The sequence below is a fragment of the Gasterosteus aculeatus genome, chromosome 10, assembly GCF_964276395.1.
Source record: "Gasterosteus aculeatus chromosome 10, fGasAcu3.hap1.1, whole genome shotgun sequence".
Classification (NCBI taxonomy): domain Eukaryota; kingdom Metazoa; phylum Chordata; class Actinopteri; order Perciformes; family Gasterosteidae; genus Gasterosteus; species Gasterosteus aculeatus.
Genome location: NC_135697.1, coordinates 3,696,552 through 3,708,462, shown reverse-complemented (window position 1 = coordinate 3,708,462; position 11,911 = coordinate 3,696,552). Strand labels below are relative to the sequence as shown.

The following is an 11,911-nucleotide window of genomic DNA, read 5'->3' as shown; positions in this document are numbered from 1 at the left end:
GCATGTGCACATTAGGAAGTAAATAACAAGTACACACAGCTTTATCCTTACCTAAATGGTTCAAGTGAAAGACAAACAGATATAACCGTCAATAAAGCCAGGTAGCGAGTTTTCCTTTTGTTTAGTAATACTTTCAAAACAACAATTTCGGTTCATTTCCACATGAAGTCTCTCAAAGATACACAGCCGGTCTTGTTTTGTTAATTAACGTTATATTTGTACCAGTGTTTAACAAACATCATTGCCTGTAAATGCCCATACTCAAAATCTGACATTTTTACAGTACCAATTATGATATTTTTCATTTCTCAAAAGTTGAGGTCCTACAAAAGCAATTTTCTTCCACACAATGACGGATGTATATGTGTTCAGGACACCGACTGCTCCCCTGCCAAGAATGAACTCATTTTACTGTACCAACCAAGAGAATTAGCCAAATTAATATGTGTATATGTGCTTATATATGTTCGAAAAACTTCATTTCTCAATAGTTGAGCTTCAATAAAGGCTTTTCTCAATAATTGCAAACCATGACTTATCTACATGTGTTACTACTATTGTACAAAAATGTATATATTCTCAATAGACAAATTAAGACAATTCTTCAAAACTCCTATATTGTAGGATATATACTGTCCTATATTTGTAGCAACATGAATGTGTATCAGACGTCATTGCTCCCGCCACAGTTAGAATGCAGCTGCACCACCAAACAACGAGTGCTAACAGGACTGAATGCTAATTCATATAATAGAGAAAATAACAATCTGCGCATTCTTTGTTTCTGTGTTGCTTGGAAACCATTCTGCTAAATGTTGCCGAGGAATTACATTGCTTGGCAGAACAATGATACTCATTAAATTATTTTTAAAAATCGTGCCATGTTTTTTACAAAATCAACAATGTGTGGCTGCCTATGATGTCGAAGCATTTAAGAGTCGCTATTAACTTTAACTTCTGCTCCTGCACGTCCTCACTTTGTTGCTCTGTTTTTTATATCTTCACAGAAAATCGCTTCATCTGTGCCTCATGTGCCAGACGCCACATCAGCTGCCAGACATGGTTGAAAATAAAAACAATGAGGGCATGTTGGACTTCTTCTGTAGCAACAGATGCATGCTGGTACACAACACCCCGTCTTCTACTGTTCCAGGTAACACGCTGTTCTTACTAATCTCCTCTGTATCTCCCATTGCCTTTTCATGGTTGCTTAGGTACATTTTTACAGTTCCTGTAATACCATTCGAAAGTTTGGACACTTTCTCATTGAATTGAATGAGAAAAATGGATGGAATTGGAGGAGGTATTTTGCTGGTGGTAAATAGTTATAAGTTAACGCACCCAAAATGTGGCTTACTTGCTGTCACACTGGTGAAACTGGTTATTTGACACCTGTCTTTCCATATCTTTCCAGAAAGTAAGAGCGCATCACCTGAAGAGAATGACGTTAAATAGGTAACGCCCTCACTAACGTATTTGGATTGGAGTATTATGTGTAATATACACACACATTGATATGTGTGATGTACAATATAGCAAAATAACTGTATTCCTTTTTTTATAAGTAATATTAACATGCAGCAAACTATTCCCTGTGTCAGTGGGATGCAGCGTGCAAACTTAAGAAAGTAGATAACCTGAATATAGACTGTAGAATGTTACACTGCACACACTTTCAATAAAAGAGGATTGAATTGATTTGATTTGCGGAGGCAGAGGACTGTGAGCTTGTTCATTTAGTTCTATTGAGGGAATTTGAGTTCCGTCTGGTAAGCAGGTACAGTGTATATGCTTTTATTGTGAAAGGTAAGAATGTAAGGAGTACATATATTCTGTGCTTCCTTTGTCAAGATCGAAGGAGTAATAAAGTTCTCTGTCTTAGTTTTGGACTACTGGGCCTGTGCGTTGTTGTACTTGTCTTACAGTCAAACGTCCTGAACAGCTGTGGATCCATTTTTACTGCACATCTGTTTACAGCAGCACCTGGTCTTCAACTGTAGTCAGTCTAAACTTGTCCACGATCTCTAATCGTTTGATTTTCTGTCCTTTCATCCAGCTCTGAGTCGGTGAGGCAGCGCACCAAATCGTTCTGCCTGCAGCCGGAGTGCGGTTGTGTTGCCAACAGCCCCCTGTGGTGCTCCTCCACCCCTCTGGACGACACCACCATGGAGGCCATGCCCGTACGAATCATGGCCGTCTGCAGGGGGGGTGGAGGAGCAGTGGACTGACAGGCGTCAGGGGACACATCTTCAGGATGAATTTGGACCTTTTTTTTTTGTAAAGCCGTGTTTCATTTGGATATATTTATACAAACTAAAGAGAAATACTTACCGTCCCCTTAATCTCAGCTACTTTCTTTTTTATTTAGATATTTTAAGTTTAACAACCCAAAACAGTTTGAAAGTTGAGCTGCGCTAGTGTTGCTTCAGTACTTCAGCTGAATGTTGTTTGGGATTTACTTCAAATGTATTATTCTGCATATCTCATATTTCAGAAATGAAAAGTCCTAGAAGGATTACAATTGCCTTTCTGCCTATTTTATACAGCGATTTTTTGGGGGTTAATGCTTTAAAGTCACAAACGACTGAAGAACAAAAAGTGGAATGCTTTTTTAAAGGTGACTCGAGCTTTTAAGAAGTAAGCATTAAGAAACAAAAAGCTAGTGCATTCTGCAACAACTGAGTGATAATGTTCAACACGTTCAACAATAACTTGTTCCCTCCTCCCAGGCTGCAAAGGTTGTTTGCATTTATTTGTTCACTGGTTTTCTCTATTAAAAATGACTCCACATTCTGCATCCTGTACTGCGCTTGCTTCACGCACAGAAGAAGCTGAAGACGCACTTTAAACGTCTAGTTTCTCAGACCGTCGTATCAACCGGGATATTCATGGTTTTCTCCGGAGCTCCAAACCGGTAGACTGGAACGTTGGGAACAGAGAAGCCTGGTTCAACAGAACTCGTAGCTTGTATATTGGACATTGACAGCAGTTGTTTTTACAGCAGTGGGACTTCGGGTCAAGTGGTGAGCCGTCTGGCAACGACCAGTCGATCTGATTCAGAACAAGTCGTCAGGATCGTTCAGTTTTCTTTGCTTCAGGAATTCCTCGACAGGAGAAAAAATAACGTGCGTGCAGCCTTGGAACACCTGCAAGAATCATGGCAGGGACGAGTTCAGGAACAAGTCACGGACGTCTCCTTCAAAAATACACCTGTCTGATAAAATGTGGTTTGGATGAGATCAAAATCTGGGATATTAAACAGCATTATATGCCCAGTTGAGTCAAAACAGAAACACAACTGAATATTATGAGAAGTTTGAATCCAAAATGTGCCACATCTTGAAAATGATTTTGCCGATACAGTTTACCTCCGAGATTTGTTTGGAAGTACAAACATCGGGTGTTGCACAGTTACGTGAGGATGCTGTATTTCAAAGGAAGAAAACGTTATCATTTAATCAAATAATTTATTTAGTGTATTGCATTGTGTTGCACATAAGATTAGTCTTAGGCATGATCATCTTCTTTTCCTACTAATTAAAAACGTTCTTTCCAGGATTAAGAGGGACAAGCCACCACTTTGCCCGTCCCTCATCAGAGCACAAAACATCCCCTAGTAGACGGGGTTCACCTTGGACAGGTTGCCAATCGCAGGGCTACATAGAAACATTCAACCATTCACACACATACGGGCAATTTAGAGTTACTAATCAACCTGATCCCCAGATGTCTTTGGACTGTGGGAGGAAGCCGGAGAACCCAGAGAGAACCCACGCAGACACGGGGAGAACGTGCAGACTCCACACAGAAAGGCCACTGGGCAAAGTCAAACCCAGGACCTTCTTGCTGTGAGGCGACAGTGCTAACCATGATACCACCGTGCCGCCCCATCAGAAACACATTCTAATATGAAACACAACAATGTATATAGTTGGTAAGGCTACTAAAATGTCTTTGCAGGGGGAAATGAACACCATGAATGCACAATAGAATATATTATCAATGTTTTGTTTGTAGAAAAGCTATTAAGAGGCAATCGAAGTTATATTACTATTTCCAACATGAAGAATAAAAATTCCAACTGAGAAGAAAGACTTTTACAGAACTGTCAACTATATCCTTTTATAGAGCTATAATAGAGAATACATAATTTCATTAATGTCTTGAAAAGAACAGAATTACTTTCTAGTTCTTTATTTCACCATCCAGTGCCATGGAAGTACCAAAATGTAAGAACAAGTATTAAAAAAACAAAACAAAAAAAACATTCCGAAATGAAGCAGAATTTTGGATCTGACGCAGCGACGCGTCAGCCAAATTCCATCCAATCAACGTGCAGGATTTGTGACAGAGCAGCCGGTTGGCCAATAGAGACGCCGTATTCTACAGTAAAATAGACGTAGAGGAGGGTTTTCACCCTTCTAGCAGAAAAGAGGCGGAGGCGATTCCTTTCCTGTCTGAACTTGGCCGAAGTGTCATCAGGACGAAACGGACGGACTTCACTAAAGTTTCTGCCCCGGTGGTCTGCTGCTGTAGACATGGCGCCCAGCGCGCAACTCAAGGAGGCGATAGCCGACGTGCAGGAGGGGATCCGGGCCATCCTGCTCGGACCACCCGGAGCCGGAAAGGGGACTCAGGTGAGGGAGATGTTGGAGCTAGCAGCTAGCCTGTTAGCTGTTAGCCTGTTAGCTGTTAGCCTGTTAGCCGTTAGCGCATGGCCGCAGTGTTTCAGTGCTAGCCGGTGCTAACCCTCCAGACGGCTTTAGCCCCCCGGCTCCGTTTGTCAGATTCAGGGTGAAGTCAACTATTACAACCGCCTCATTAGCATCACATCCACTAATGATGTTCACACAGTTTAGTCTGGAATGAGTTACTTTAAAACACTGCGAAACGTTAGCTTTTGTCAAATGCTGTATTATAGTTTTTTATTGTAACGTTACCACCTAATGTTCCGTTTTAACACTTTAAAAGTAAAAGTTCCTCTTAAAGTTTTCTCTACAATTAATAGCTTAATTCAGCCAGTTTATTACGCTCATCGCCGGTGAACAAAGCCTAACGCGATGTTTCCATGTAGTTAGAGAATAAGAAGAATATCATATGATCATTATGAAGGAACAGTGTGACATGAACATGTCACGGTATTTATAGCACGAGCAGTGTGAACAGTTTACTCTGTAGATCTGTATTATCTCTGTAATGTTACCCTAGTTTATTCACTAACTAGTCGACTTAATACAAGAAATCTCAGTGCACAAAGTGCTTTGACTTAAAGTTAAGGAATGTGCTGTAAATGTGTCACAACCCTGAGCTGATGAAGTGTGATTCACAGACACTGTGCTTGTTCATCTGTAGACATGCGCTTTTTAATGATTCCGCACGGTTTCATAATTAATACCAAATGGTGTCATGGATCCACTGAGAGTCACCGAATGACATTTGCGGTGGCAGATTAACAGCAATAGGAGTAATAATAAGTGCTCCGGTGGCGGTTCAGCGGGATGTGTCGTCAACCAGCGCATCAGGAGCAACATCAGCCCATCTTCTAAGAGATGTGGGTGTCCCGCTGTGTACTGTGGAGCTGAGCAATGCAGTGTGCAGCCGTCCAAGCATTCGCTGACATTAATATATGAAGAATGATCTAACAACACAAATATCATTGTGAAACTCAGATCAGGTCCATAGAGACTTCATATGTTACAGCCTCCTCATCTCCATCACCCCGAAGTGACCCAGAGGAAGGAGGTGTTCCTCGATAACTGAACATACCAGAGAGCGGGTTTATCCTGCAGAACTAAGGCTCTCTGCTTAATAATGAAATGCCCCCCTCCATCCCCACCGCAGGCCCCTCGGCTAGCAGAGGAGTACTGTGTTTGCCACCTGGCCACCGGAGACATGCTGAGGGCCATGGTGGCCTCGGGCTCGGCGCTCGGCAAGCGGCTGAAGGAGACCATGGACGCTGGCAAGCTGGTAACTTTTCCCGCTTCTCCCGATCTGTGTGTGTTGTTCTCTGGCCTTTTGGCCCCTCTCTGGGGCTCTGCGTGTCCCAGCCCTTCATGTTCAGTCCCACGGATTTCAGCTGCAATGGCTTCAGCGCGAGCGTAAGATTCCTCTAAATAAACACATCGGTTCGGGTTGGCGCTCGGTCATGTGTGGAGCAAAGTGACACGTCTCTTCATAAAGCAGCTTCTGCTAATGGACGCAATCGGAATACAATTGATTCTTTGCATGATCTCTGAGTTTACGGCCTCTTCAATACAGCATGATGTGGTTCACTTGCAGGTCAGTGACGAGATGGTCGTGGAGCTCATAGAGAAGAACCTGGACACGCCGGCCTGCAGGAAGGGCTTCCTGTTGGACGGATTCCCTCGCACTGTCAAACAAGCACAGATGGTCAGGGTTTCATTCTGCCGTCGCCTAAAACAAAACCGTTCGGAGTAGAATTATTATAGTGCATCAAAATGGGAATTTAAAGAACCGCTGTTTTTGTATGAAATCTCTGCACCCAGGGAGAAATAGTTGCAGCATGTGACTGGCTGTAAAGCAACATCCTGTTTGGTCTCAGTGTCAATAAAAGGATCTGCGTTTGATCCCCGGTTGCACTGGTCCTCATGTCGGTGTCTCCTTGGGTAAAGGACAAACCCCGATAAGCATTAAAGCAAAATATAAAAGCCCACCCAGTAACCCAAAATAAGTCATGTACTATTAGAGAAGTTATATTTTTCACTGGGTAACAGAAAGACGTTTTTGTAATTGAACCTTTGAAACATCCAGCTGATGTTTTTAATCATTGATATTTTGTCCCCTTTCAGCTGGACAATTTGTTGGACAAGAGACACGAGAATCTGGACTCTGTGATCGAGTTCGCCGTCGACGACTCTCTGTTGGTCCGCAGGATCTGTGGCAGGTAAGAGCCGATCAGCCAACCGGGCTTTCGTTTGTCAGACCCGACACCAGTCCGAGCCCCCGGGAGGCTGCAGCTCCTTTAGGTGGGCCGAGCTCGTCCTTAAAGACGTCCCCATCCTCGATAAAGCGCTGCTACCTCAATCAAACCCTGATTGAAACTGACAAAGATGTTATTTCTGATATTGGCCACTTTCAAAGCGCCTCAGTGCGCAATCGGCAATGCTCTTGTATCATTCCTGCGATGGTGATCTCTACTTGTTCAGCTCTGATGGAGAAATCTGTGTCTTACTGAGAGCTTCTCAGTCAGCGTGTGTTCTGAGCCGTCTTTGTGTCGGCGCGGGTCCTTTCGTGAGGGCGAGGAGGCAGCGGTCTGCTTCCTTTTCAGGAAGCGGGTGATATGTGGGACGCTAAGAGGGCAGTTTGGTGGCGAGTGAGTCACCTCTCTCTCTCATCTCCTCCCTTGTCCGCTCCTCTGCTCCGTTTCCTCAGACTAATTCATCAGCCGAGCGGCCGCTCTTATCACGAGGAGTTCAACCCCCCCAAAGAGCCCATGAAGGATGACGTAAGTAGTTTCACCGTCAACCCACTTAGAAACCACTTTTGGCTCAGGTGCCACCCACCTGAAATCTGTGTGACAAATTCAGACACAATCTGAATGTATGAATTGTTTGTCTCATGTAACACATCAAGCTGTTTCTCTCCTTTATTTGATTTAATCAGTAGTATTTACATGTGAAGCGGAGAAGACAATTAGACTTTGGGAGGTGGAGGTTTTCATTTTTTGAGAGCGAGGCAGGCAAAAGAATCCAGGGCCGATTCAATCTCTCGGCTTCACCGGTTTACTCCACCCAGCCGGCTGCCTGCCCCCCCCCCGAGACTAAAGGCTTTATCAGGGGACAGCAGATCTGCGTCTGCTGCAGTGTTTCGCTTTCGATTTTTTTAAAGAGTTTGTATTAAACAAGGCGGGCGGTTTGTCCACCTGACTTCACCCAGCAGACGGAGGTAATTAATGGAGCACATTCTGTGTTCACTCTGTGGGAGTTTAAGCAGCATTTTCACAGTATTATGAAGAAAACTCAACTTTCATGGAGGAAAGTGTGGAACAACCAGCTGTGGCCCGAAGCTGTAAAGATGAGTTAATTAATGTACTAACAGGTTTGGAATACAGATCCCAGAGCCCCTTTTTTCTCCACTTATTACGCGTTATTGTGATGTTGGGTAGCGTGTCCGGCCGATACCTGGACAGGTTTCACCATCCCGCTCTGTTTTCTCTCTCTCTGTTTCCTGCCTCCCGTCTCCCCCCCAGCTGACCGGCGAGCCGCTCATCCGCCGCAGCGACGACAACGAGGCGACGCTGCACTCCCGCCTGGACTCGTACCACCGGCAGACGGCCCCTCTGGTCACCTACTACAGGGCCCGGGGCCTGCACACGGCCGTCAACGCCGCCCAGAGCCCCGACGTGGTCTTCGCCTCCATCCTGGCCGCCTTCTCCGCCGCCACGGAAGTCCCCGCCCGAGCCGTCGCCTGTAAAGACCAAGTGTTCTTCACTTAGAAACCGCTGCCTCTTCTTTTTCCCCTTGAAGGGAGGAGATTACGCAAGAGTCGACCAGCTGTCCCAGTGGCAAACAAAATGTAACTTAGCGGGAGGCTCAGTGTGGCGTCAGCAAGTCAACAAGTCCCCAAAGTCCCCTCAGCGTGATCCCCGGGGTAGAAACGGAGGGGACGGAATGTTGTTTGTTTTGCTCTTCATCACAGAAGTCTGGAGGAGAACCTCGTAGACACAGCAAGCGTCGCTCCTGCATTCGATGCCTCGCCGTTTAGCATTTTGTTTGCCCTCGCTGGACACGTTTGCTCTTGTTTAATCACTGACTTTACCCTTTTCTCTTCCTGAGCCTCTCATCCTATTGGCTGCATTTCCTACTCTTAATTCCCTTTACATGCAGAAGTGCATCAGGAGCAGCGGACATTGATTTGTTCGACCTTTCAGCTCAGAGTTCTGGCAGCAAGCAAGAAAGCTGTTGGGTTTTTACGGCGTTCCTCCAAATGGCAACGAGCCTTTGGACTCTTTGAATAACGGAGCATGCAGTTATTTCTTGTTAGCTGAAAGAAAAGCTAGACCAATAAAATCCGACATTTGTAACTTTCCTATTGTTTAATTGTCAAGCGGGAGTAATAATTGTATGAGGGATCAAAGGTTTTTGACAGGGAGGCCTGCTGGCTTTGGGACGGCTCATGGAGGCAATTCAGAAACCCTCCATTGATGCAATTTATCTCATGTTGTCCTCATTGAGAACTTGACACAGTAAAACCTAAAACACACCCGCGATCCACATTTCTTAGATTGCATTTTAGTGTTTAGTGTCTCTTTTAAAAATCTCATTCTGTCAGTGCAAAGAATAAGAAACCTCCTCCTGGGCCCGACCTGATAATCGTTTTGCCTTTAACCCAGAGATATTTGCCCTTCCACCCAGTGGTCCTTGTTGCCAGGAACCTTTGATCGTGCTAAGCTGCCAAAACGTGATAACATTTAGAAATGAGGTGCTGCTGGCCCACACTGGCTCTTCTGACACGCATAATGAAGTAACCCCCCCCATGCCTACACGGATTACCTTTTTTGGGCCGCTTGAGTTCTGCCTTTTATTGTCCTTGTTAATTGTCAAATGCGTACGCAGTCCGCCCTGAAACGGACCCGACTAAAGTAGCTGAATCGTCCGCACCAGTTTTACGAGGTTGCAACACGCTGCTCTCGTTTTCCTCCCGGCCGTGCGAGTCTCTGGACTTTCATGAGAACACAATGTTTGTGGGAAGCTGCATTTCGCAGAGACGCGCGTCACCATCCGTCCGTGGGAGCGTCGACCGTTTCAGCCCCTGGTCCATTCCAAACCTGTGGAGAGCTTGTTAAGTTCACAAGTTGATCAACGTGCTTTCATCCTTTTTATCGTATCTTTTGGAAGAGAAGGGAGTCACCTCGGTGTCCTTCATCAAAGAACGCAGCTGACGGTCATTGGGTCTCAACCTGGACCTCAGAGACGTGTTGGACCTCGGCTGTTGTTCCTTCTGCTCCCAGGAGTGTGTCTTTGCGGTCTCTTTGTCCCAGAGACGTGGACTTTAGGGTACTATTTTACACCCTTTTGCTCCATACAAATATTCCGAGTCACAATCTATATACCGGATATCACAATCCCGAGTTGTGAGGGGAAGAAAAGAAGCTAAAGTATCAACAGATGTGTTGATTATCCCCCCCCCTCCTTTTATAACTGACCTTGTGGAACCTCTGTCTCTGATCTCTGCTGTGACATCGGGCTCATGTGTACTCACCCTGGTATCCTCTCCTCCTCCTCCTCCTCCTCCTTCCTCTGTTGGTTCTCCTGCTCTGCATCACCTGGCGTCGGTGTTCAGAGGAAACGTCTTGCATGCTCGCCGTGTCTCCTGCTCTGTCCCCTGCATACTGATGTTTGTGCTCTCGGGGTGATGAAAGAACAATAGCAGATGTTCAGGGAGGCAGATGTTATGCTAAATTCCCTTTAATATTTAGTCCTGTGCTCACTGGTACCGTAGTTTACTGTGTTTTTATGCTCATTGGAAACTGAAAGAGAAGCTTGCCGTTTGCTTTGCTTACCCTCAAATGAACTTTTTAAAGTATCTGATATTCATTCCCTCTGAAATGGATGGGACTCGTTTTTCCGTTCATCGCTCTAGTCTTGACCGCTCTGACATTTAAACCCCCCCCCCCTTCCTCCTTCTCTTCCAGCTGGTTGAATGCTGAGCTGCCACATCCCGCCCGGCGCCAAGGATTGGATTTGGCAAAAGATGTTTGTTGGGTGGGGGACAGATGGAGGGAGTGGGGGGGCATGAGAGTCTTTTTAGACTTATTGGACGTTGAGGTTGACGTTGCGCTGCTCTGGAGCTCGTTTTCTTCTTTGAATAAATCTCATGCTTTCCTACAATCCCATCATCCCCATTTGTTCAACTTTGGCTTTTTTGTTTTTTGGAGCCCCAGCCTGGCTCAGGGGGCGTGGCTTCCGCTGAAACGGCTGTGTGATCACAGCCATGTTCACGTGATTGCCGGCAAGATAGTTTTTGCTGGTGTGATGGTTCTTAGCGAGCCGTTTTGGATCCTACTTGATAAAAAAATAGCAGAATAAGCACAATAAACTGCAGGTACAACCGCTCAACAATCGCACTTGACTTTCTGAAGTTTCTACCACATTCCACCGTGAACCGTAGCGTCCACGTGATGCCGTCTGCTCCACCCAATCATGGTTAGCAATACAAACCCAAAGCATAAAAACTAACACGTAAACGCACACAGGCCGTAATTAACCATAATCATCTGACCGTTCTCAGCTTTCTTTTTGAATTTGGACATATTTAATGGACCTAACGTCATCTGACAGCTTGTTGCAGGACGTCTCAAACTAAAGGAACCTTCACCAGACCTGCATCTAACTGGGCACAAAGAACCCACCTTTGCCTGATGATGTCATCGGCCCGGTTGGGTTGTGTGAATGCTTTGAACATTTGTCTGAATATCTACAAGTGTTTGACTCCTTGGAGTGTTTTTTGTGAATATTTTGAACAGCTAAAACAACTTTAATCCTGTGGCTTGGGTTATCTTCCAACATTATGCCGATACCAGTTGTACCGGATGAGTGTGTTTGCCCGTTAGTACTGTGGTGAATGTGTGTGTGTGGTCCGGCCTCCTGCATTGATGAAGAGTCGTCTAATCTATGAAGGGATGATTTGTACTTATTCTCCAGGCGCAAAGTCATTGAACTTTTAGAGCTCACACTGCAATGAATTATCAACCTCACCAAAACAGCGGGAGATGGTCGTTTAAGAAACTTTCAAAAAATATAGCAGAGATAATGAATGTGTGCGTGTGCGCATTAAGGTACCATAATCTGTTTTGGTTGTGTGATATTAAACCTTCTCCGTGCAGTGCTTTGCCCACAACTCTGTGTTAAAGGTTGTGTTTCATCAAGGTTGGATTAATGAAATCAGTGGG

General features: G+C 45.0%; 1 protein-coding gene across 1 annotated transcript; it reads left to right on the top strand.

Annotated features, from left to right (window-relative positions):
- The first annotated feature begins 4,327 nt into the window (after window positions 1–4,327).
- On the top strand, window positions 4,328–10,850 carry ak2 (adenylate kinase 2). The gene is made up of 7 exons (XM_040188215.2): window positions 4,328–4,637; window positions 5,842–5,967; window positions 6,280–6,390; window positions 6,810–6,904; window positions 7,393–7,465; window positions 8,210–8,429; window positions 10,655–10,850. Exons 1-7 carry the CDS (start codon window positions 4,539–4,541, stop codon window positions 10,660–10,662), a joined length of 732 nt encoding a protein of 243 aa, XP_040044149.1. The 5' UTR covers window positions 4,328–4,538; the 3' UTR covers window positions 10,663–10,850.
- Window positions 10,851–11,911: the final 1,061 nt, after the last annotated feature.

Coding starts and splice junctions, on each gene's coding strand:
- ak2 (XM_040188215.2), top strand. CDS start 4,539: ATGGCGCCCAGCGCGCAACTCAAGGAGGCGATAGCCGACGTGCAGGAG. Junction 4,638..5,841: donor GAGCCGGAAAGGGGACTCAG/GTGAGGGAGATG, acceptor TCCCCACCGCAG/GCCCCTCGGCTAGCAGAGGA. Junction 7,466..8,209: donor AAGAGCCCATGAAGGATGAC/GTAAGTAGTTTC, acceptor TCTCCCCCCCAG/CTGACCGGCGAGCCGCTCAT.